We start from the raw sequence: 26022 nt of genomic DNA, 5'->3' as shown, positions 1-26022 counted from the left end.
GCCTTCGATGCCTCTCCCCGTCGCCCACGCACCACTTCCGTCGAAGGACTGGGCTTTTCTCAGCTGTGGTACATCGCCCGTCTCGCGTCCGGCAGCAGGACCACGCCCATCTCGCGCTCGGCAGCAGGACCGCGCCTGTCTCGCGCCCGGCAGCAGGACCGCGCCTGTCTCGCGCCCGGCGGCAGGACCGCGCTGGTCTCGCGCCCGGCAGCAGGACGGGCCGATGGCAGCCAGTTGGGGGCAGCTCAGGGTTGCGAAAGGCGGGACCTTTCCACCCGTCTCTATAGGTGGCGTGGCGTTGGGTAACTGGTGAGGTGGCGTCAAGGTCTTGGATGCCGGGGTGGCGGCCCTGGTGGTGGTGTCGTGGCGCTCATGGGAAAAACCCGTGCCTTGGTCCTGCCCAGTGACCATGGTCGTGTGGGCGGCATGGTCGCCGGGGTGTGCGTTCGGTGGCGGTGAGTTTGGGCCGGGGTGAAAACCTGTCCTATCTTCGGACGGACCGGCGACGGCGAAGCTCGCTCCCTTCCTGAAGGCGTCGTCGCGGCCATCATTGCCCGTCGTGTTGCTCTAGGGGAAACTCTGACTCTCGGGTCGGGCGGTGGCGGCGCTCCGGTGTCGTATCCTTCCTGAAGGCACCGCCTTGGAGCCCACGGTTCGTCATATGCGGCTTCATCTCTTCGCGGTGGCGTGTTCACGGTCGAGGACCCGGCTGCTCTTGTAGTTTGAGGTGGTGTTGCTGCGCTCAGCGCTTATGTATCTTGCCTTGTCTGTGTGCGTGTGTTGTGGTGGCGTGCGTTTGTACCGGGATGTTAGTGGTCGATGCTTTATATATAAAGCGGGGCGAAAGCCTTTTTCGGTAATTGTTGAGGTAATACCCTACTCCTACTTTGATTTAATTGATGATGGAAAATGCCTCGCGTGAGGGGGTTACAAGTATAGGGTGTGTGTACCTACCAAGACGATGATAATGATATCGATGCCCTGAACTATCCCTTGGTTTTGCCTTATAAAGGAGAACGAGGCCTAGGGTTACAAGTATCCTAAACCGACCTGGGGGGCTCCTCAGCCAAGACACCAAACTTTCCTCGGGAGGGCTCCGCGTGTCGGTTAGAGGCCTGCAGAACCCTCTAAACCCACTAGCCCCCAATGCCGGACCATGATCCGGCTTGCCTCCCGACGGGCCACTCCAGGTAATAGCGCACCGTCAAAAACCACCCTGTTTTGGTCAAGAAAGGGTAAATTAAACAGCTTTAAAAACTGAATGGTGTGTTCTAACTAGTGTTAAGGTATGTTTGGAACTTTGGATTGCGACCAAAGTGTACCCTACAATTTTTTTTGCCATGATCAACATGTTGGTCTTTGTTGGATGGGAACCAACTTTATTGCATTTTCTAGTCAATGTTGGCCAATCGATTGGCAAGTAAAACCTCAACCCAAATTCTGGCTAGCAAACTTTTTGATACGACAAAGGCACAAACCAAACAGACCTTTTGACCCACACTAGTTTTCAAAGAGGAGGAACTGTTTACACAGTTTGCACATTAAAAGGCACGCAAAAAACAGAATGGTGATCCCGCAAGCAGGAAAAAATACTTCAGTTCCATAGTAAAAAAAATAGAAAAAGAAGAGAAGAGTTCATATCCATGGGAAAGACACGGCAATGTGAAATATAACAGAAAAAGTGCCATTTGTCAAGAAGAATTTGTGTCTGGCAGATACATGTATAATCAAACATAACTATGAAAAGGAGCAGCTTTAGCAACAAAACTGTCTATGTTCAGAAATCAAAATGGAGAAACATGTCAACAATATTCTTCTGCAGACTGCATTTGAGGCCAAATTAGTCGCCAGAAAAGAATTACCTAGCATGAGAGGTTGACGGTGCATGAAGCAAAGTAAAAAAAAAATGAAATGTAATTTCAATGTAATGAAATGGAAATAATCAAGACTAATTGTTTAACAGGTGAACTCGAACTGCCAAGTAGTGAAAGCAGGATAGGAAGACATCTACATGCTACTTTTCTGTCCAAAAAAGAAAACGAAAATAACAAGAGGAAAAACAGACACAGGAAGTTGAAGCTCAAAGCTTCTATGCACAAAAAGAACAGGGGAATAATCCATGGCTATTCTTTGTGCATCTGGAATATTACATGGATGGATGATGCATATGTGATATGTACCATTAATTCTGCTTTTGTTCAAGACTTCTCCCAAAGGAAATGACACTAATATGATTTCTGAGGAACTAACAGGAAGCATGAGAAAAACACAACCATGAAGCGGTTTTTCAACCTGAAATCATGGATATTTATTCATTAGCTCCAAAAAGTCAGAAAACAGAACCATGAAGCAATTTTTCAAACTGAAATCATGGATATGTATTCATCTGCTACAAAGAGTCAAAGAGCTGGTGGGAAATCCACATAATAATTATGAGCAGAATACCACCATAGACATGAACCATGGGAAAAATACAACAATTAGTAGGTTGGTACCCCCTTTGGTCCTGCCTACCAATGCCAGCCTGACACTCGTGGTAAACAAAACTAGTGTGGTAAGTCTGTAACCAAAGACCATTAGTAGGTTGGTACCCCCTTTGGGCCTGCCTACCAATGCCAGCCTGACACTTGCGGTAAACAAAACTAGTGCTGTAAGTCCGTAACCAAAGACCACCACCTATATCTATGTATTATTGAGCAGCAATGCCATGAATAGGACGGGCAAGATGAGCAAACTAGTAATTGACCTTCCAATATGTTCTTCAACTATTACACTTAAACATGAACCTTGGGGCAGCGAGATAATAGATTGGCTTCTTGCTACTTGAAAATTTGGGACTAATCGGGAACTATTTGATCCATCCATAACTAAATGACAGATTATAAACTAGTTAGCCTTTTACTACAGCTAATTGATAGGGATGTTGCTTTCCTATCCTAGTGTCGCTGTCTTTTGTGTATCGACCAACCGTGGCGCAGGGTCCTAAGGTGCGCCCACGACATGAAATAGGGAATCTTATGTGTGGTGTTCAGTAGGTCTGATGTGCAAATAAATCCACTACTAGATGATAACTACCACCAGCACTGCATGCATTCTTCAAGCAACATCAAAACAAAAGGGGGGAGAGGGGGCACCAACCAATGCATTCATTCACCATTCCTCCGGTCGTGCTGCAGCTGATCCTGCTGCTCTTCTTGGCCTCTCCTGCCACCGCATGCACCGAGCAGGAGAAGCGCAACCTCCTCCGTTTCCTTTCTGGGCTGTCGCGATATGGCGGCCTCGCCATGTCGTGGCGTGACAACAGCACGGCCTGCTGCAAGTGGGAAGGCATCGCCTGAAGACAGGGCAAATATGGGCACAAATCAATCAAAACTATGAAGAGGAGCAGCTTTGGCAACAAAAGTTGTCTACATTCAAAAATAATAACGGAAAAACATGACAACAATATTGCTGCAAACTGCATCTGAGGCCAAATTAGCTGCCTTTAGCTAGCAAGAGAGGAATCATATGACATTCATCGATTGGCTCACCTGTTGCCATCTGGTGTAATGGTCATCAGCACTCATAATATGACCATACCGCTGCAGAGATTGCTTCATGTGTAGCACCTGTTACAAAATGGTGCAGAAATTTAAAAAATGATGGATACCTAGAAGGACCTAGGTATCAATATAATTAAGAATAATATGCGCCCTAAATTCGAGTGAAGATGACCACAAATGGGCGATGGGATTGTACAATAACAAACAAGAAATGGTAGACCAGATCGTAAAAGCTAAGTTTTGAGAAACTGAACTAAACAGGTTGTGTCATAGAATTACATGATCACGTATGATGTAAGCACTCAAGCACATATTGTTACGTTGTCCTGTGCCTAGACTTATTATTTATTCCCTTTGATCAATGGGCAACCAAAGTAATTTATCAGACGCTCCACTGCGCAAACAGCAGTAGGATACAATAAGAGCATCAGTTAGTTTTCCTTCATTAATTAGCCTACATAGACAAATCAAATCTAATTGTCAAGAGAAGTTGCAAAAGAAAGGTCATTCAAGATCTGCACCATATGTGATAGTAAATACGTATGTCCACAATGAAACAAGCACTGAACAACAAAACAAGGATGATTTGTTATTACCTTGCTTTCAGGAATGCAATTTTGACGTCATTTGATGGTTGGCAGTGCATGAAACAAATTAAAAAAATGAATTTTCATTACAATGTCCTGAAAAAAGACTTAATCAAGAACAGTTGTTTAACAGGTGAACTCCAGCTGCCGAGTAGTGAAAGCAGGAATGTCTATCGCATATGCAGACAACCACATGTTTTTTTGTCCAGAAAAGAAAAGGAAAATAACAAGACGAAAACCGGATATAGGGAGTTGAAGCACAAAGCTTCTTGCCTCAAAAGAACAGAGGAATAATCCAATAACAAGAAGCATGAGAAAAAAAACACACAACCATAAAGCAGTTTTCAAACGGAAAATGATGGGTATCAATCATGGTATACAGCTGGCGGAAAATGACCTCACAGAATAAGTGTGGAGCAGAATATCTCCCATAGACATGAAAGTATGAAACACGTTTCAAAATTTAGGTTGGTACCCCCTGGGCCAAAAAGTAGGTTGGTACCCCCTCGGCCCTGGGTACCAATGCCAGCTGTCCCTAGCTCATGCCATAAACATGCGGTACTAAGTCTGTAGAGCAAGACAACCACCTATATCTATGCACTCTTGAGGAGCAATAAAATGAATAGGTCAAGCAAGATGACTAAACTAGTAGTTAACCTTACTCTCTTCAGGCATTTACGCTTAAACATGAAACTTGGGGCAGTGAGATAATAGATTGATTCTTTGCTACTTGAAAATTTTGGACTAATCAGTAACTATTTAATCCATCCATAACTAAGTGATAACTTTACAAACTAGTTTATTGGGTTTTAATATAGCTATAATTGGGTAGGCACGGATGTTGCTTTCCTATTCTAGTGTCACTGTCTCTTTGTGCACCGACTGATCGTGGCCCCGGGCACTGAGGTGCACCCATGACAAGAAATATGGAATCTTATGAATGGTTTTCAGTAGCTCTGATGTCCAAATAAATCTACTGCTAGATGATAGCTAGTACCACCACTACATGCATTCTTCAAGCAACAGCAAAACAAGAAGGGGAAAGAAACACTAACCAATGTGTTCATTCACAGTTCCTCCAGTCGTGCTGCAGCTGTTCCTGCTGCTCTTCTTAGCCTCTCCCGCCACTGCATGCACCGAGCAGGAGAAGCGCAACCTCCTCCAGTTCCTTGCCGGGCTGTCGAGTGATGGTGGCCTCGCCACGTCTTGGCGTAATAACGGCACGGACTGCTGCGAGTGGGAAGGCATCTCCTGCAATGGAGATGGGGCCGTCACTGGGGTCTCCCTGGAGTCTAAAGGACTTGAAGGGCCCATCTCTCCGTTCCTCACCAACCTCACCAGCCTGCTGCACATCAACCTCTCGCACAACTCGCTCTCCGGTGGTCTTCCGGCGGAGCTCATTTTCTCCAGAAGCATCATCGTCCTCGATGTCAGCTTCAGCCGGCTCAACGGACCACTGCCCGAGCTTCCGTCCTTGGTTACCACTGACCGGCCTCTGCAGGTACTCAACATCTCAAGCAACCAGTTCGGCTCAGAATTTCCATCAGCCACATGGAAGGTGATGAAGAATCTTATCGCGCTCAACACCAGCAATAACAGCTTCACTGGGCACATACCGTCTTCTCTTTGCGTTGGCTCGCCGTCTTTGGCTTTGCTTGACCTCTCCTACAACCAATTGAGTGGCGACATCCCAAACACACTGGGTAATTGCACCAAGCTTAAAGTGCTCAAGGCTGGCAACAATCACCTAAGTGGGATTCTGCCTGTTGAAATCTTCCACGCTACCTCGCTAGAGTACCTCTCCTTCCCCAACAATGGTGGTTTACAAGGAGAACTTGATGGAGCACACATGGTCAAACTCAGTAGTCTGCTTACTCTTGACCTTGGAGGGAACAGTTTTAGTGGAGCCATCCCAGAGTCCATAGGTCAGCTCAGGAGGCTGGAGGAGCTCCATTTGGGCAGCAATAACATGTCTGGGGAGCTGCCATATCAACTATGAGCAACTGCACAAATCTCAAAACCATTGATCTGAAGATCAACAACTTCACTGGAGATCTAGGGAAGGTAAACTTCGCCACCCTACAGAATCTAAAAAGTTTAGATCTCATGGAGAATAATCTTGGTGGCATAGTTCCAGAAAGCATTTACTCATGCAGCAATTTGACTGCACTGCGGTTGTCAGCCAACCATTTCCATGGTGAGATCTCCCTGAGAATAGGCAATCTGAAGCACCTGTCCTTCGTATCACTTAGTAGAAACTCCTTTACGAATATCACAAAAGCTTTGCATGCTCTTAAGAGCTGCAGGAACATCAGCACTCTGCTTATTGGCAGAAACTTTATGAATGAGGCCATGCCACAAGATGAAAGCATTGACGGTTTTCAGAATCTTCAGTTTCTCGCCATGCACCAGTGTTCATTGACTGGGAGGATACCTACTTGGTTATCAAAGCTCACAAGGCTGAAGGTACTAGTATTATCTAAAAATCAACTTACTGGACCAATGCCAAGCTGGATCAACTCCCTAAACAACCTCTTCCATCTGGACGTATCAAACAACAGTCTTTCTGGGAAAATCCCAGTCACCTTGATGGAGATGGCAATGCTAAAATCAGATAAGCCTGCCATCTATTTGGACCCAAGTCTCGTTGACCTTGATCTACTTATTTATGCTGTGGATGCATCAAAACTTCAATACCGCATAAACAGTGATTGGTGCAAAGTGCTGAATCTCGGTAACAATAAATTCACAGGTGTGATCCCACAAGAGATTGGTCAGCTGAAAGCACTCCTTTACCTGAACTTGAGTTCCAACAACTTCTATGGAGAGATCCCACAATCAATCGGCAACCTCACTAACCTTCAGAGGTTAGATTTGTCTAATAACCATCTGACTGGTGAAATTCCTGCAGCATTGGAGATCCTTCACTTCCTTTCAGAGTTCACCATTTCTAACAATGACCTAGAAGGACCTATTCCAACAACAGGCCAGCTGAGCACATTTCAAGCTTCTAGTTTTAATGGGAACCCAAAGCTGTGTGGCCCTATGCTTATTAACCATTGTAGTTCGGTTGAAGCGGCTCCCATCTCCATCATTTCTGCAAAAAAATGCAGCAGTAAGGTCATTTTTGTGACAGCCTTTGGTGTGTTCTTTGGGGTAGGAGTGCTATATGACCAGTTAGTATTATTTAGATATTTTGGCTAAGCGGCTAAGCCCACTTCAGTGTAATCTGATCCAGTATGCAATGGTCCAGTATCCAGTTATGTTGTTCACATCTCTGTATCTATGTGCAATGGGTCTTAATAATGTATTAGTTGAATCTTAAGAAGTTTAATATTGTTGAGCAAACCAAGTTCTAGCACAATCACAGCAAAAATTTAAGACCCTAGATAGCATCGTAGAATCAGGCCTTAATTGCCGTGTTTTACAAGGTCGCGATCATGACCCGACGACTTTGACTTCGCCACAGTATTGCCACTGTGAATGATGGAGAAGGTTCAGGCGACCCTGAACGAGATCCTGACGCGGTTCGCAACCGTGGGCACCGACATCAAGGCGGTCTTCGATGAGGTGCACAACCTACGCAAGGTAGAGGAATTTGGCGACGAGATGAACAGCATCAAGCACCTCGTCCACGACAATGGCAAGTTGACTGCCTCGCCGTTCACTATCACACAGCCTACCGCCCCGCCACAAGCCGACAAGGGAACCGCGCCGCCGCTGCTACATACCTCGCAGCAGCAACCGGCAGGCTACCACACCGCGCCCTTCCTCGCCTCATGAGCTGGAGGAAAGCCCCACCTGCCACACCACAATCGAGCATGAGGAGTATCATCTGCGGCAGCCACGACATGATTTCCCTCGATTTCATGGTGTGACCCCTCTCCTGTGGATAGATCAACGCCTGACATGTTTCGAGATGTTAGATGTATGATGTGCCGGAACATCACTGGGTAAGCACGACGACACTATACTTGGATGGGTTGGCAGTGCTTTGGTTCCAAGCATACAAGCGTCTGCATCGGGGTGCCAATTGGGATGAGTTCATGGGAGCAGTGGTGACTGAATTTGGTCAGGACGAGTATGTGGCCAGATGACCAAAGTCTTCAGTTAACAGAAACTGCGTTAGTCACAGACTACAGGGCTCGGTTTGAGGAGTGTATGTACCATTTGCTCTCTCTGTAGATCCGGCGATGAGCACTCGTTGGTTTGTTACTCAGTTTGTGTTAGACTGCAAGCTCCAACTAGTGTTACTTGAGCTGCGGCTTTGGCAAAAATTCAGGAAGAAGAGGCAGAACATCAGCGTCCTCGCAGTCGACCACCAGCAACTACAAAACATCCACTAAGTATTGCAGGAGCGACAATCGCGCCGGCAGTGACACGCACTGAATAGCCTCGTCGTCAAGGCGATGACGATTTTAACAAAGAATGTCAATTAAGAGATATCTGACATGCCAATGGTCCCTGTTTCAAATGTGGTGATAAATACTCAAAGGAACATCAGTGTAAGAGATCAGGCCAGTTGCTTACCATCGAGGTGGGAGAATTAGGCGAAGTAATGTTAGATGACACAGTTGTTGCTTTGGAGCTGTCAGAAGAGACACCAACCCCTGCTACATGTTATAATCACAAATTTGTGAAACATTATGGACTGATCTCGAAGCCCCTGTCACAACTGCTTACTAAGAAGGGATTTTACTGGAATGAACAAGCAATGCACGCGTTTCTTGCTTTGAAACAAGCTATGCTGCAAACCGCTGTCTTAGCTTTACCTGATTTCACTGTGCCCATTATTACTGTCGAAACAGACGCTTGCGACACAAGGAGTGGGTGCAGTGTTGATGCAGAATAGCCATCCCATTGCATATACGAGTAAGGCTTTGGGAATCCTTAACAGCAAGCTTTTGATCTACGAAAAGGAATTTCTGGCAGTGACTATGGCTGTGGATAAGTGGCGCCAATATTTGCAATGTGGCCCTTTTCAAATCCTGACAGACCATAGAAGTCTCTGTAATTTGCATGACCAAACACTGACAGCTGATATGCAACGCAAAGCAATGTCCAAACTGGTGGGTTTGCAATTTCAGATCATATACAAGGGTGTGGAGAATGGCGCAGCAGATTCTTTATCCAGAGTGGGACATTTGTTTGCAGTGCAGGCCATATCCACATTGCAGCATGATTGGGTTCAGGAAGTGTCCACTTCCTATGTGACTGACACTCTAGCAATTCAGTCTTCAAATGACAACTTCACTGGCAAAATCCCAGAGAGTATCTACCTGTGCGACAAACTGACTGTGTTACAGCTACCTTTCAGTAAGTTACATGGCCAGCTCTCGCCCAGAGCGCGTCACCTGAAGTCCCTAAGCGTCCTATCACTTGCTGGAAACTATTTCACAAATATTAAGAGTGCACTTCAGATCCTCAAGAGTTCTAGTAATCTCACCACCTTGCTTATTGGGAGCAACTTCAGAAGTGAGGAAATACCAGGGGATGAAGCAATTGATGGTTTCGAGGATATTAAGGTCCTTGCCATGGAAGATGGCCAGTTGTTTGGGAAGATACCTCTTTGGATACCAAATTTCAAAGATCTGGAGATGTTATTCTTGTTTAATAATGAGCTAACCAGGCCTATTCCAGTTTGGATCAGCACCTTAAACTTCCTATTCTACATAGACCTATCAAACAACGGCCTCACGGGGGAGATTCCAGCAGGCTTGATGGAGATGCCAATGCTCAGATCAGATACAATCACGACAAGTTTAGACCCAAAGGGCTCTGAGCTGCCTACTTACAGCGGTCCTTCACCTCAATACTACACTCTAGGTGCATTCCCAGCATTGATGAATCTAGGCAACAACTTAACGGGTGTGATACCCCCAGAGATTGGACAGGTAAAGGCACTTGTGTCACTCATCTTGGGCTTCAACAGATTGTCTGGAGAGATCCCACAAGCAATCTCTAATCTCACAAACCTGGAGGTGCTAGATCTGTCAAACAATCATCTCACTGGTACAATTCCAGGTGCACTGAATAATCTACACTTCCTTTCTAGATTCCACATTTCCAATAGTGACCTGGAAGGGTCTATTCCACATGGAGGCCAGTTCGATACCTTTCCGAGCACGAGCTTCAATGGAAACCTGAAGCTATGTGCCTCTATGCTCATTCACAACTGCCATTCAGTAGAAGTGCCTAAAGGCTCCACGGAACAAGGCTACAATGTCATGTTTGCCATTGCATTTGGTGTGTTCTTTGGACTAGGTGTACTCTTATATCAATTATGCTTATCGAGACTCTTTGGCTAGACATACCCTCAGTTTCATAATGGACTTAGATAATCGATGGTGGAGAAAATTGCTTCTTTTTCTTCACTCTGATGTAAAAGAGAAATTTATGAGCTAATATATAGAGGTAGCGAATAGAAAAAGACTTCCCTTATTTATGACAAGAAAAACAAGTAAACAGAATCTGGCAATGAAAAAAATGATTTCACATGAAGATATCAAAAGTAAAGCATTTATAAATCGTACATGGAGTTAATAATTTCAGTGTTGAAGATCAATTAAAACCACTACTTTACATCTCACCAAATTGAGAAATGAAAGCGGTACCTAAAGTGATAGCAAAATAGAGAAATTTAAGTATGGTAACAAGAACTATACATACTAACAGTGAGTTGTGAGCACGAAGGAAAACCGGAACACTATCAGGCTGAAGCATAGATTGAGAGGAGAGTAGTACCAACAGTGAGCTGTGAGCACAAAGGAAAACCGGAACACTATAAGGCTGAAACATGATTTGCAAAGAAGACACCAAACTGAAAATGTTCCCATCATGCAAGAAACAACCAAGAAATAATTCGGAATTTTAAGACTAAACATGATGCACCTCTCTGATTGACCATTTGACTCTGATTTCCAGAATCTAACTCGCCACTGCATTAAAGTATGGGAAGCAAATCAGGTGGTGTAAATGGTACCATTCTGCACTATTTATCAGAAGAAATCCAGCCCAGGAGAACTAGTATATTTGGGTACGGTCCATACATATCATACCCATGTATACCAACAGTAGGGTGAGCAAATTCCCTGTAAGACTCAGCAGGCCCAAAACTAGCCAGGCTATCAATACCAGCCTGCCACTACTAGCTTATGCCATAAACAGCACTATTAGTGTAATCGAAGGCCACCACCTATATAGCTATATGTACTATTGGGCAGCAACGCAATAAATAGGTTAGTCATGATGAGCAAAACTAGTAACCTTTTTTTTATGAAAAGTTAGCGGGAGAGCTGCTAAGACTCCATTGCAGAAGAAGCCGGTGGCTGAAACTGCTCGGTTTATTTGAGGAAAATCGGGCGAAAACCTGCGCAAAGGCACACCACACCTAGCTAAACTAGGTCTAAAGTACCACAAGATATACGAGAATGAAAAAAGGCCTGAGAACACAACACAGACAGAAAGCACATTGCCGACGAACGCGACATCATCATACATCATCAGTCGCGCTCATGACGCCGGTGAGAGAAGGCATGTCTAAAGAGAACCGGACAAGTGCCGCTCCAATCCCAAGAGGATGACCAACCGTACTCGCCCGACGATGACCAACCGTACTCGCCCGACGGCATCCACAAGTCAGGAGTGCTCCAATTGCCCACCACCGCCAGTCCCAGACGAACACAACATCGCAGACGCCGCACCACTGATGGCTCCAGCCACGACACCACAAACATGCTCCCTCCGAGAGGTCAAGTCTCCAAAATGATGATTCACCAAAGTAACAATGCCAAAGGCGTCGCCATCGTCGAGCTGGCAAGGCGGATCTTGGTTTTCACTGGGAGACAATACATCAAGGAAGGGAGAGGTGTCAGAACTCCTTGGCAGGTGTTGTCAGCATCGGCATCCAGCAAGACTTTCGTCCGGAGAACTAAACATCTACGCCGGCCAGGGACAGAGTCCTGGACACACCCAGCCACCAGATCTGGAGCCGACATGCCTTGTGTGGCTCCACACTCCCTGGTCTTGGAGCACAGCCGTCAACGTCACCGCCCCTGAGCAAGCCAAGCCATAGTCTCGGAGCAGGGATCGCCCATTGCGCCACAAGGAAAGGAACGCCACCTCCGCCATCCGCGCCACGGGCTTAGCCCGGCTGCATCCTCCGGCGGCGGCGAAGGGGAGACGCTAGCGGCAGTTTTAGGGTTCCGCCCGTATCACCCCTGGTGTAATTAACATCACTCTCAAATATATTCTTCAACCACGTAAACATAACTTCAAGGGGCGAGGAGATAGCTGATTGATTGCATTTGTGCACCAACCGACTGTGGCCCAGGACACTAAGCTGCACCCATGACATGAAATAAGGAATCTTATGAATGGTGTTCAGTAGCTCTGATGTGCAAATAAAAGCCCCTGTTAAATGATAGCTAGTACCAGCACTGTGTGCATTCTTCAAGCAACAGAAAAACAAGGAGGAGAACAAACACCGGTCAATGCCTTCCATCACCGTTCCTCCAGTTGTGCTGCACATCTTGGCCTCTCCCGCCACCGCATGCACCGAGCAGGAGAAGCATAATCTGCTCCAGTTCCTAGCCGGGCTGTCGCGAGATGGCGGCCTCGCCACGTCATGGCGCGACAACGGGACGAACTGCTGCAAGTGGGAAGGCGTCATCTGCAATGAAGATGGGGCCGTTACTGAGGTCTCCCTGGGATCTAAAGGACTTGAAGGGTGCATCTCGCCATCCCTGGCCGACCTCACCAGCCTGCTACATGTCAATCTCTCGTACAACTCCTTCTCTGGTGGCCTTTTGCCAGAGCTCATGTCCTCCGGAAGCATCATCATCCTTGACGTCAGCTTCAACCAGCTCAACGGACCGCTGCCCAACCTGCCGTACTTGGTTACCACCAACCGGCCTCTGCAGGTACTCACCATCTCAAGCAACCAGTTCAGCTCAAAATTTCCATCAGCCACATGGAAGGTGATGAAAAATCTGATTGCACTCAACGCCAGCAATAACAGCTTCACCGGGAACATATCGTCTTCTCTCTGCCTTGGCTCGCCATATTTGGTATTGCTTGACCTCTGTTACAACCAATTGAGTGGCAATATTCCCACTGCACTAGGTGATTGCTCCAAGCTCAAAGTGCTCAAGGTGGGCCATAACAACCTCAGTGGGACTCTCCCTGTTGAAATCGTCCACGCTGCCTCGCTAGAGTACCTCTCCTTCCCCAACAATGGATTACAAGGAGAACTTGATGGAGCACACATAGTCAAACTCAGTAATATTCGTACTCTTGACCTTGGAGGGAACCACATCAGTGGCAAGATTCCAGAGTCCATAGGTCAGCTCACAAGGCTGGAGGAGCTCCATTTGGGTAACAATAACATGTCTGGGGCGCTGCCATAAACTCTGAGCAACTGCAAAAATCTCAAAACCATTGATCTGAAGTTCAACAACTTCAGTGGAGACCTAGACAAGGTAAACTTCGCCACCCTACAGAATCTAAAAAGTTTAGATCTCATTAAGAATAATCTCAGTGGGATAGTTCCAGAAAGCATTTACTCATGCAGCAATTTGACTGCTCTGCGGTTGTCGGGCAACCATTTCCATGGTGAGATCTCACTGAGAATAGGCAATCTGAAGCACATATCCTTCCTGTCACTTGTTAGAAACTCTTTCACGAACATCACAAAAACTTTGCATGCCCTTGAGAGCTGTAGGAACATCAGCATACTGCTTATTAGCAGAAACTTCATGAATGAGGCTATGCCACAAGATGAAATCATTGACGGTTTTCAGAATCTTCAGTTTCTCTCCATGTGCAAGTGTTCCTTGACTGGAAGGATACCTACTTGGTTGTCAAAGCTCACAAGTCTGAAGATACTACTATTATCTAATAATCAACTCACTGGACCAATGCCAAGCTGGATCAACTCCCTAAACCACCTCTTTCGTCTGGACGTATCTAACAACAGTCTTACTGGGGAAATCCCAGTCACCTTGATGCAGATGCCACTGTTAAAATCAGATAGGACTGGCATGTATTTGGACCCATGCCTCATTGACCTTGGTCTACTTATTTATGGTGCGGCTCCGACACAACTTCAATATCATATAGGCAGTGCTTCGGCCAAAGAGCTGAATCTCAGTAAAAATAATTTCACAGGCATGATCCCACGAGAGATCGGTCAGCTGAAAGCCCTCCTTTACCTGAACTTGAGTTCCAACAACTTTTATGGAGAGATCCCACAATCAATCTGTAACCTCACAAACCTGCAGAGGCTAGATCTGTCCAATAATCATCTGGCGGGTGCAATCCCTGCAGCACTGGAGAACCTTCACTTCCTTTCGCAATTCAACATATCAAACAACAACCTAGAAGGACCTATTCCAACAAGAGGCCAGCTGAGCACATTTCAAAATTCTAGTTTTGGTGGGAACCCAAAGCTGTGCGGCTCTGTGCTTATTAACCATTGTGGTTCGGTTGAAGCAGCCCCCATCTACATCACATCTGCAAAAGAATACATCGATAAGGTCATCTTTGTGATTGCATTTTGTGTGTTTTTTTGGTAGCAGTGCTATATGACCAGTCAGTATTATTTAAATATTTTGGCTAGGCGGCTAAGCCCACTTTACTGTAATCTGATCCAGTATCCAGATATGTTCACATCTTTGTATTTATGTGCAATGGGTCTTAATAATGTATTGGTTGAATCTTGCTGGCAAACCAAGCTGCATGCACATGTTGTTCCCGAATGCATGTTTCTGAAAGGTTCAACATGTAAAGTAGTTTGGTCAGTATGTACCTTGACGTATCATGTTTCTGGATCCTGTTGCTTTCTGCAAATAAGCACTTTTCCCTTTTTTACCCATAGCTCTTTTTTCTCATTTTTCCATATCTTATCCATATGGAACATGGCTTACCGGATTTTTCATATAGAATGAAATAGCCATAGAGTTTGGAAGATTCAATGGATGGAAGATTCCCAGAAGACGCCATTGTCTTCGCATCGACTAGGTATGTGTGTACGTGCAAAGTACGTTTGGCTACCATAACTGATATATGAGAAAATAGAATTCTGTTGACACTCTCACTCTCTGACCCTCAATATCACTTTTTTCACATGTTAACATTGATACTGTTGATATAAAAGAGAACTGTAAAAGCATGTGATTTTGCGAGTGGATTTCTTGCTCCCAAGCTTCATAGAGCCCTGTTTTTTAAAATTTCGAAAATCATATTTTAAATTTTAAAAAATTCTGAAAACAAATACACATGAAAATCTTATATTAGTTTACAAAGGGAGTACATTCTTGTAAAGTTTCATGCTCAAATACATTTTGGTGTGAGCTGTATAAAAAAACAAAACCAGGACGTCTTTCATCATGAAAGTTTACGGAGATGTAATATATATCCCTAGGTTCATGTGTATTTTTTTCAGAATTTTTTGAAATCAAATATGCTTTTTGTAAAAAGAAAAATACGGGCTCCATGGAGCCCAGGATCCAAAATAATTTCCTGTGATTTTGCACTCTATTTAAGATGTCAACCTATTCAATCAAACATATTACAATCACAAAAAATCCCATATATATTAGCATCGCAGAATAAGGCCTTAATTACCGTGTTTTACAAGGTTGTGATCATGACCCGAGGATTTTGACTTCGCCGCAGTATTATCACTGTGAGGCACTGCCCGTTGCGTAGATGCCTAGGTCGTCATGCATAGACCAACATCAGAGAGAGAAGACACTCTCAAGGGAAACAAAGCTGTGCCTCTTCAGCCCCTATAAGACAACGAAAATGGCCCATCCAACGGCCCACGCCATCCTCAGATCAAATGTGCACATGCAGCCCACTGTGGCAGCACCACCAGCCTCCAGTGGTCTAGCCCACTAAAATATTACATTGATGGATGATGCATATGTGATATGTACCTTTAATTCTGCTTTTGTTCCAGGACTTCTCCCAAAGGAAATGACATTAATATGATTTCTGAGGAACTGACAGGAAGCATGAGAAAAACAAAACCATGAAGCGGTTTTTCAAGCTGAAATCATGGATATTTATTCATTAGCTACAAGTCGGAAAAAAGAACCATTAAGGAATTTTTCAAACTGAAATCATGGATATGTTTCATCAGCTACAAAGAGTCAAAGAGCTGGTGGGAAATGAACCCACATAATAATTATGAGCAGAATATCCACCATAGACATGAACCATGGGAAAAATACAACCATTGGTAGGTTGGTGCCCCCTTTGGGCCTGCCTACCAAATGCCAGCCTGTCACTTGAGGTAAACAAAACTAGTGCTGTAAGTCTGTAACCAAAGACCACCACCTATATCTATGTATTATTGAGCAGCAATGCCATGAATAGGCCGGGAAAGATGAGCAAGCTAATTAACCTTCCAATATGTTCTTCAGCTATATTACACTTAAACATGAACCTTGGGGCAGTGAGATAATAGATTGGCTTCTTGCTACTTGAAAGTTTTGGACTAATCGGTGACTATTTAATCCATCCATAACTAAATGACAGATTTATAAACTATTTTATAGCCTTTTACTGCAGCTAATTGATAGGCACGGATGTTGCTTTCCTATGCTAGTGTCGCTGTCTTGTGTATCGACCAACCGTGGCCCAGGGCCCTAAGGTGCGCCCACAACATGAAATAGGGAATCTTATGAGTGGTGTTCATTAGGTTTAATTTGCAAATAAATCCACTACTAGATGATAGCTAGCACCAGCACTGCATGCATTCTTCAAGCAACAGCAAAACAAAAAGGGACGGGGGGGGGGGGGGGGGGGGGGTACCAACCAATGCATTCACTCACTTTTCCTCCGGTTGTGCTGCAGCTGTTCCTGCTGCTCCTCTTTGCCTCTCCCGCCACCGCATGCACTGAGCAGGAGAAGCGCAACCTCCTCCGTTTCCTTTTCTGGGCTGTCGTGAGATGGCGGCCTCGCCATGTCGTGGCGTGACAACAGCACGGCCTGCTACGAGTGGGAAGGCATCGCCTGCAATGAAGAAGACAGGTCTGTCACTTAAGTCTCCCTGGCATTTAGAGGACTTGAAGGGTGCGTCTCACCGTCTCTTGCCAAAATTTTGGCTGGTAGGGCAAATATGGGCACGAATCAATCAAAACAATGAAGAGGAGCAGCTTTGGCAACAAAAATTGTCTATGTACAGAAATAATAATGGAAAAACATGACAACAATATTGCTGCAAACGGCATCTGACGCCAAATTAGCTGCCTGAAAAGAATTAGCTAGCAAGAGAGGTTGGCAGTGCATGAAGCAAATTTAAAAAAAAGGAATTGTCATTACAATGTCCTAAAAAGGACTTGATCAAGAACAGTTGTTGAACAGGTGAACTGGAGCTACCGAGTAGTGAAAGCAGGAATGTCTATCTCATGTGCAGACATCTACATGCTGTTTTTTTTTTTGTGTGTGTGTCCAAAAAGGGAAATGACAAGAGGAAAAACAGACATAGGGAGTTGAAGCTCAAAGCTTCATTCCCACAAATGAACAGATGAATAATCCACAGGCACTCTTTATGCATCTGAAATATATACATTAATGGATGATGCATATGTGCCTTTGATTCTGCTTTTGTTCCAGGACCTCTCCCAAGGAAATGAGTAAATAAGATTTCTGGGAAACTAGTAACAGGAAGCATGAGAAAAAACACAACCATAAAGCAGTTTTCAAACTGAAATGTTGGGTATTAATTCATACAGCTGGCGGAAAATGACCTCACATAATAATTATCGAGCAGAATATCTCCCATACATGAATCATGTTTCCAAATTTAGGTTGGTACCACCTGGGACAAATTTAGGTTCGTACCCCCTGGGCCAAAAACTAGGTTCATGCCCCCTAGGGCCTCACTCGCTCATGCCATAAACATGCGGTAGTAAGTCTGTAGAGGAGACCACCACCCCTGGGCCCTGGACAACATGCACTCTTGAGCAGCAATGCAATGAATAGGTCAGGCAAGATGACTAAACTAGTACTTAACCTTACTCTCTTCAGGCATTTACACTTAAACATGAAACTTGGGGCAGTGAAATAATAGATTGATTTCTTGCTACTTGAAAATTTTGGACTAATAAGTAGCTACTAATCCATCCATAACTAAGTGATAGCTTTATAAACTACTCCCTCCGTCTCATAATGTAAGCCGTTTTTTGACACTACACTAGTGTCAAAAAACAGCTTACATTATGAGACGGAGGGAGTAGTTTACATGGTTTTATTATAGCTATAATGGGTAGGCACAGATGTTGCTTTCCTATGCTAGTGTCACTGTCTTTTAGTGTACCGACCGATCGTGGCCCCGTGCACTGAGGTACACCCATGACAAGAAATATGGAATCTTATGAATGGTGTTCAGTCGCTCTGATGCGCAAATAAATCCACTGCTAGATGATAGCTAGTACCAGCACTGCATGCATTCTTCAAGCAACAGCAAAACAAGAAGGGGGGAAGAAACACTAACCAATGTGCTCATTCACCGTTCACCCGGTCGTGCTGCAGCTGTTCCTGCTGCTCTTCTTAGCCTCTCCCGCCACTGCATGCACCGAACAGGAGAAGCGCAACCTCCTCCAGTTCCTTGCCGGACTGTCGCGTGATGGTGGCATCGCCACGTCCTGGCACAACAGCGGCACAGACTGCTGCGAGTGGGAAGGCATCTCCTGCAATGGAGATGGGGCCGTCACTGGGGTCTCCCTGGAGTCTAAAGGACTTGAAGGGCCCATCTCACCGTTCCTCGCCAACCTCACCAGCCTGCTGCGTGTTAACCTCTCGCACAACTCATTCTCCGGTGGTCTACCAGCGGAGCTCGTGTTCTCTGGAAGCATCATCGTCCTCGATGTCAGCTTCAGTCGGCTCAACGGACCGCTGCCTGAGTTTCCGTCCTTGGTTACCACCAACCGGCCTCTGCAGGTACTCAACATCTCAAGCAACCAGTTCAGCTCGCAATTTCCATCAGCCACATGGAAGGTGATGAACAGTCTGATCGCGCTCAACGCCAGCAATAACAGCTTCACTGGGAACATACCACCTTCTCTCTGCCTTGGGTCGCCATATTTAGCTTTGCTTGACCTCTGTTACAACCAATTGAGTGGTGACATACCAAACACGTTGGGTAATTGTTCCAAGCTCAAAGTGCTCAAGGCTGGCAACAACAACCTAAGTGGGATTCTCCCTGTTGATACCTTCTGCGCTACCTCGCTGGAGTACCTCTCCTTCCCCAACAATGGTTTACAAGGAGAACTTGATGGAGCACATATAGTCAAACTCAGTAATCTAGCTACTCTTGACCTTGAAGGGAATCACTTCAGTGGCAAGATTCCACAGTCGATAGGTCTGCTCAAGAGGCTGGAGGAGCTGCATTTTGGTAGCAATGACATGTCTGGGGAGTTGCCATCAACACTGGGCAACTGTACAAATCTCAAAATCATTGATCTGAAGTTCAACAACTTCAGTGGAGATCTGGGGAAGGTAAACTTCGCTGCCCTACAGAATCTAAAAAGTTTAGATCTCCTGAGGAACAATCTCAGTGGTATAATTCCAGAAAGCATTTACTCATGCAGCAATTTGACAGCACTGCGGCTGTCAGAGAACCATTTCCGTGGTGAAATCTCATCAAGAATTGGCAATCTGAAGCACCTGTCCTTCCTATCAATTAGTAGAAACTCCTTTACAAATATCACAAAAGCTTTGCATGCCCTTAAGAGCTGCAGGAATATCAGCGCCCTGGTTATTGGCACAAACTTCATGAATGAGGCCATGCCACAAGATGAAACCATTGATGGTTTTCAGAATCTTCAACTTCTTACCATGGACTGGTGTTCGTTGACTGGAAGGATACCTATTTGGTTATCAAAGCTCACAAATTTGAAGATACTACAATTACACAGTAATCGACTCACTGGAACGATGCCAAGCTGGATCAACTCACTAAATTACCTCTTCAGTCTGGATGTATCAAACAACAGCCTTACTGGGACAATCCCAATCACCTTGATGGAGATGCCAATGCTAAAATCAGACAATGCTGCCATATATTTGGACCCAAACCTCGTTGATCTACCAATTTTTTATGTGTACCCATCATTTCAGTACCGCATGGGCAGTGATTGGCCAAAAGTGCTGAAACTCGGTAAGAATAAACTCACCGGTACAATCCCCCAAGAGATTGGTCATCTGAAAGCACTCCTTTGCCTGGACTTGAGTTTCAACAACTTTTATGGAGAGATACCACAATCAATCTGCAACCTAACGAACCTGCAGATCCTAGATTTGTCTAATAACCATCTGACTGGTGAAATTCCTGCGGCATTTGAGACCCTTCACTTCCTTTCGGAGTTCAACATGTCTAACAATGACCTAGGAGGACCTATTCCAACAACAGGCCAGCTGAGCACGTTTCCAACTTCTAGTTTTGACGGAAACCCGAAGCTGTGCGGCTCTCTGCTTATTAGGGGTTGCAGTTCGGCTGAAGAAGCTCCCAAGTACATCATCTCTGCAAGAGAATACAGCATGAAGGTCATCTTTGCGATATCATTTGGTCTTTTCTTTGGGGTAGGGGTGCTATATGACCAGTTAGTATTATTCAGATATTTTGGCTAAGCCCAGTTCAACTGTAATATGGTCTATATGCAACAGATAGAGGTGAACATGCCTCAGTTGTTCACATCTTTGTATCCACCTCAACCGTGTCGTACTAATAATATATTAGTAGAATCTTTTAAAGTTATATATTGTTAGCTTGCTGATGAATAATAAAGGTCCATAATGTTTGTATTTCTATCTAGCTGGCTTGTTAAGTTGTTAGGAGGTGTACAAAATGCACAATTTGATCGGAATACAAAGATGGCAACCTAGCGACCACCTAGATGGCTGCAGATATAACAAACTGGTCCTCCAAAAAACAACTACTGAAAAAGTTGAAAATGATCAAATATCCCCAAAATTAAGCAAGAACGCTGGTGGAATTCCTGTAACCCAAGTTTACCAAGAAAAACACAACTATTGGGCGGATTACCTCCGAGACGTAGATTGTCGAAGCATATGCGCTAACACCGGCCGCCAGCCGCCGGTTCGTAAGCTTCCCGAGATTAATCGCTGTTCAATTCCGGCCGCCGGCACGCGCCGGGTGGCCGCAGATCGGGAGATTCGCTAGGGTTTGCGAGCTGCCGTGCTGAACGGGAGTGGTGAACTGGGAGATGAACACGGGAATGGCTGCTTCTCGCCGTCGTCTTGGATAGCTTTCGCGGGAGCCGGGAGGCGATGCGGCCGCCGGACTGCGCGGAGAGGCGCTGGGCGGAAGAGCAGCGCCACCGATCGGAATGTGGCGTATGGGCTGGAGCCTGCTCCTGCCGGTCCGATCCCCCCCGACCACAAAAGTAGAGAAAACAGGTTGGGCTCGGATTTTCTCAATGGCCCAAATCTGAGAGGATAAATAGGTCACGTGATAGGATTTGCAAGCCCGCTTCTTTAAAAAAAAAGGGAAGCCCACTTCTTTGATTCAAGGAATTATAAATAAATTCTGGAGGATTTTAATTCTTAGTATTTTGTTCACGTGGGTTATTTGATTCGTAGGATTGCAATTCATAGGAATTTTTCCTGTTTCTAAAAAAAAGGAATCTTTTCCTTATAATTTATCTGTAGTAGTTTTTGTAGAAAAAAATTCATCCAGTCCAACCTCATGCGAAAAATCATACGCTTTTTCCAACAGACAATCAAACGCATATATTAATCTTATAATAGTATTGAAGATGACATATCACTTCATTTTTGTGTATTTTACAAATCCTGTGAATCAAAGATGAACAAGATAGTGAAAATCATTAGGTTTTTTTTGTCTAAAAAGCACTGGAGAAACTATCCCACCAGAGAGGACTCTGAATTTTCAGTGTAAAATCTGAAGTAAACTCTCAATATTTAGAGTAAAGACTGAAGGAACAAATCAGTTCAGGCCAAAGGCTGAACAAAAACAGGGTGGGAGACAACAATCAATCATCAATGGAACACAATGTGAAAAACATCCTCAAGCGCAAATCTGCGGACATATATGCCCCAACCCCGGCCCATTGAACTGGTGACAGATTCCCATTCATACACACAACTCCTGTATCTTTACATCATCATGAACATGGTGAAGAGTTCAAAAAGGAAAACATGGTGGGCACATGTAAAAAAGTTCCAAATTTATTCCGCTTTGATCATGCATGAGTCAAGTTCGCAACTACTGAGGTGCTGGCTGCTGATCCGCGGCTGCGCTCTGGAGGAAGGCAACGTAGCCACCTTGCAGGCTCCTCGCGTTCTTATACCCCTGTACGTACACCCACCTCACAAGTAAGATACTACTACCCCTGAAAGGCTGAAACTAAATATAAGACGTTTTTGCAGTTCAAGCTAGATTGAGCAAGAATTGACCGGGTTGGGCAGGCCTTAATTACCGCGTTTACGAGGTCCGCAGTCGCAAGCTTGGATCTCACGCCAGTGCGGCAAGCCTACGAGGGCACAAAATTATATTAAAACACGCAAAAACAATTACATCTAGTGTGGCTACTGTAATGAGGGAGATGATCAAACGGTCACGAGTTTTTGTTAATTACCACAACCAAGTGTTGTTCCTTCCCATAGCGCGCACCTACTTCCTCCAAGAATTTTGGGTTCTTCTCCTTGCCTTGAGATAAACATAAAGGGGGAGGAAAAACACTGGTGTCAACGATATATCTAATTAAGGGAAGGCTAAATCTTTGCTGATCAAGGCAAGGGATTGGCAGGTTAAGCAGCTAACCCTGGGGAGTGACAGCGAGGTAGTAGGGGACGTTGACGGCGCCGGCGGCATGGTCCTTGTCGAAGTCCACCGGCAGCCTGACGTCCAGATACGCGTGACCTCCGCCGCCGGAGCTCAGGAGCGCTCGCGCTTGGCCAGCGTCCACGGTCGGGGTAGCACTGACCTGCTCCTCCTTTCCGGCAGACGCCATTGACGATGATTGGGAGACGGTGTATGACGTTGCCCTGCTGAACTAATGATCTTGCTTCTCATTATCCCTCTTTATATTGTACATTGGCAGGGTCAGCGCAGGATTGATCGGGATATTCGTGCCGAAAGTCTTCTCCCGGCTTAGTTTAGTTCATATGTCGTCATTGCTTAGTTAAGTACCAACGGCCACAAGTGTATAGAAGAAAATAGAGCAATGCTGAAGATGCTTTGTCAAGCCTGAGTTGTCAGCAGAGCAACATGCATGCATGTGTTGCAAGGATGGATTGAGTTGACTTTTCTTTTGATTAAGCAATTTTCTTTTATTCCTTTCATTGCAAATATCATTTATTTATTTTCTTAAAACATAATACAAACGTAGAGGCGCACATAGCACCCTCGAGAGACTAAGCAGGCAATTCTTGAAATTTATGAAGTCACCACAAGAAAAATCATGAGTGGACTAGTTGCACCACAAGAAACCTAACCACCTGAGTTGTTCCCAGTTCGGAATACCATTTGACTTTATACCGCCGCACATACAACACCTAGGAGGCGGTTGTCATTGATGTCCAACACCGTCACCTTCTTCAGCCAACCCATTTGCTAGGACACATGAGGTTGTCGGCCATCCACTAGGTCTACAACGCGGCAAACGCCCACGACAAGTGCGAAGAGGTGGTGGTAAGCCATGACCATGTGCAGTGGTGTGACTTATTTGGAGGTGACGGAATATTAGGACATAGATAACACTTGTATCGAACATAACATAAAAATTTAATGAAAATTCATAGCAAATGTGGTGGATAGAAAGGAAAATTCGATATGAAATAGTAGCTAATGTAAGTTGGGCTTCAGATTTGGCTTATCACCATTGATTACACACTTTTTTTTTGTTTTGCTTTTGAGTTATATTTTAATTTTGGACTAGAATTTTCTAACACCGCGGAACATAGATTTACATTGTGTCTGTGTGAACTTTAGAAGGTACAAATTGGAGTCAGGCGCCCACCGGTGCACCAGATAGTCTCTCCCATGAAGCATCCTTTAGTGGGGTTGTGGAGTGGTGGAGTTCTGGGAGGCGATTTTATCACAGAGTTTCTGTCTTGGTAATTATATTTACCCAATTGCATATGTACTCAGCATGAACTTTGCGAGATATGACTCAGTTGTCCATATGAAACTAATCCTCTATTTGTTTGATGCTATGATGAGGCTCAAAAATAACTTCTTGAAAAGTGAAGTTATGATGATACTGGAATATCTCCGGGTCCCTGGTTGTGCCTCTAGATTACAGTCTGTTGATTGGTCCCGCTAATTGGATACTTGGGAAAGCATCTTTGATGGCTGGATGGGAAGTTCTCTGTTCCTCGTGGCAGATTAGTTCTGATCAGTTCAACTTTGTTCAGTACAACTGGTTATCATATGTCCATGTTCCTCATGAATGGAGTATTTAACAAAAAGCTACCGCAATTCGACTGGCCCTTCCGAAAAACTATCACTTAAGAAAAAATTGTTGAAGATTTCTACCACTCTACAACTATTTTTTTTGCAAAAAAACTGCCAAACCAGACAATTGCCCGATTAGGCGTTTTAAACCAGTTTATGACAGGTTGGGCCCACTCATAAGCACTGACGTGCCAGAGTAGTCAACTCCGCTAGATTGACCGCTATAATGATTGTTATGACGTGTGGGACTCATATGTCAACTCTAGCCTCTTCCTTGGAATTCCCAATCTACGGCGCGTCCGTGTCTATAGGTCGGTGTCGGTGGCGGCAGTGGCAAGCTCCCGATGCTGGTGTACTTCCATGGCGGCGACTACTGCCTCGGCTCCTTCGCCTAGCAGACCTTACACCCGTTCTCCTCCGCGCGGCCATCGAGCTCCCGACCGCCGTGTTGCCCATGCAACACCGCCTGCCCGCAGCCATCAAGGATGGCACGACTTTCCCCTCCTGGCTGTGCGGCCAGGCCGAGCTCGGCGCCAGCGCCGACCAGTGCCTCGCAGGGTCAGCTTGCTTCGCCCGGACTTTCATCTCCGGCGTCTCGGTGGGCGCCAACCTGTCCACCACCTCACCATCGAGGTCACCTCGACGGGCTCGCGGTCAGCCCTATGCGCGTCGTCGGGTGTCGCGGAGGTGCGGGCCAGGGACATGGCCACCACACACAGTACATGGCCACCGCGCACATCAAGACCGTCGTGCTCACCATCCACTAGCCCGTGCACGACCAGTGCTGCTCGCGGCTGCGACTGCTCACGCTCGTCCGCACTCTGGTGCCCTTCCTCTCCTCCTTCGACAGGGGCCATGGCAGCTCATGCTCCGTCATGTATACAAGTTACAACATGCTCGAGGAAATGGCCTAAAGAAAAACTGTCTTGAGGGAGAAAAGATTGATGCTGACATGTGGGTCTGCACGTCACAACGCCCAACTTACTGGTCAATCTAACAAAGTTTGACTACTATACCACATCAGCGCTTACATGTGGGCCATCTCTATCATAGACGGGTTTAAACTGGTTGAATCGGGCAATTGTCAGACTGGGTGGTTTTCGAAGAAAATTAGTCGTAGAGTGGTACCTTTCAGCAAAATTTTCTAAAGTGGTAGTTTTTCTGAAGAGTAGGTCAAATTGTGGTAGTTTTCTGTTAATACTCTCATGAATGACATTGTGATTAAGAAGGTGAACAAGGTCTTAAGGAAGTTCTTTTGGCAGTGTGGCAGCTGAAAGAAAACAATACCATATGGTTAAGTGGGCCCTTGTTGCAAACCCAAAGCAAAAGGAGGTTTGGCGATGAAAAACTTAAACCTATCCAGCATTAGTCTTTTGTGCAAATGGTAGTGGAAACTTGAAGTTGTTGTGGGACCTTGGCAAGATCTTTTCAAAGCTAAATACTA

At 45.3% G+C, this 26022-nt stretch overlaps 2 protein-coding genes and 2 pseudogenes across 2 annotated transcripts; 2 read left to right on the top strand and 2 right to left on the bottom strand.

Annotated features, from left to right (window-relative positions):
- Positions 1-305: 305 nt before the first annotated feature.
- LOC123143885 (uncharacterized) lies at positions 306-5120 on the bottom strand. The gene is made up of 3 exons (XM_044562881.1): positions 3531-5120; positions 3139-3334; positions 306-1216 (listed from the first exon to the last, which is right to left on the bottom strand). The coding sequence occupies exons 1-3, from the start codon at positions 3597-3599 to the stop codon at positions 1137-1139; spliced, it is 345 nt and encodes a 114-aa protein (XP_044418816.1). The 5' UTR covers positions 3600-5120; the 3' UTR covers positions 306-1136.
- A 66-nt stretch (positions 5121-5186) lies between these two features.
- Positions 5187-8124, top strand: LOC123143884 (receptor-like protein 2; annotated as a pseudogene).
- A 4497-nt stretch (positions 8125-12621) lies between these two features.
- Positions 12622-20991, top strand: LOC123142505 (leucine-rich repeat receptor protein kinase MSP1-like; annotated as a pseudogene).
- Positions 20992-22187: 1196 nt separating this feature from the next.
- On the bottom strand, positions 22188-25435 carry LOC123142503 (thiosulfate sulfurtransferase 18). The gene is made up of 5 exons (XM_044561394.1): positions 25205-25435; positions 22944-23175; positions 22759-22829; positions 22600-22653; positions 22188-22472 (listed from the first exon to the last, which is right to left on the bottom strand). The coding sequence occupies exons 1-5, from the start codon at positions 25433-25435 to the stop codon at positions 22386-22388; spliced, it is 675 nt and encodes a 224-aa protein (XP_044417329.1). The 3' UTR covers positions 22188-22385.
- Between the last annotated feature and the right edge of the window lie 587 nt (positions 25436-26022).

This window comes from Triticum aestivum, chromosome 6D, assembly GCF_018294505.1.
Source record: "Triticum aestivum cultivar Chinese Spring chromosome 6D, IWGSC CS RefSeq v2.1, whole genome shotgun sequence".
NCBI classification, from domain to species: Eukaryota; Viridiplantae; Streptophyta; class Magnoliopsida; order Poales; family Poaceae; genus Triticum; species Triticum aestivum.
This window is presented reverse-complemented; position numbering and strand designations above follow the sequence as displayed.

What these genes read in the sequence shown, in the direction of transcription:
- LOC123143885 (XM_044562881.1), bottom strand. Translation starts at nt 3,599, where the DNA reads ATGAAGCAATCTCTGCAGCGGTATGGTCATATTATGAGTGCTGATGAC. An exon ending in ATTACACCAGATGGCAACAG is followed by an intron (nt 3,335 to 3,530) that starts GTGAGCCAATCG and finishes CCCTGTCTTCAG; the next exon opens with GCGATGCCTTCCCACTTGCA. An exon ending in AATGGTGAATGAATGCATTG is followed by an intron (nt 1,217 to 3,138) that starts GTTGGTGCCCCC and finishes TGACCAAAACAG; the next exon opens with GGTGGTTTTTGACGGTGCGC.
- LOC123142503 (XM_044561394.1), bottom strand. Translation starts at nt 25,435, where the DNA reads ATGGCCCCTGTCGAAGGAGGAGAGGAAGGGCACCAGAGTGCGGACGAG. An exon ending in CCTCGCTGTCACTCCCCAGG is followed by an intron (nt 22,830 to 22,943) that starts GTTAGCTGCTTA and finishes GTTTATCTCAAG; the next exon opens with GCAAGGAGAAGAACCCAAAA. An exon ending in AGGAACAACACTTGGTTGTG is followed by an intron (nt 22,654 to 22,758) that starts GTAATTAACAAA and finishes GTGCCCTCGTAG; the next exon opens with GCTTGCCGCACTGGCGTGAG.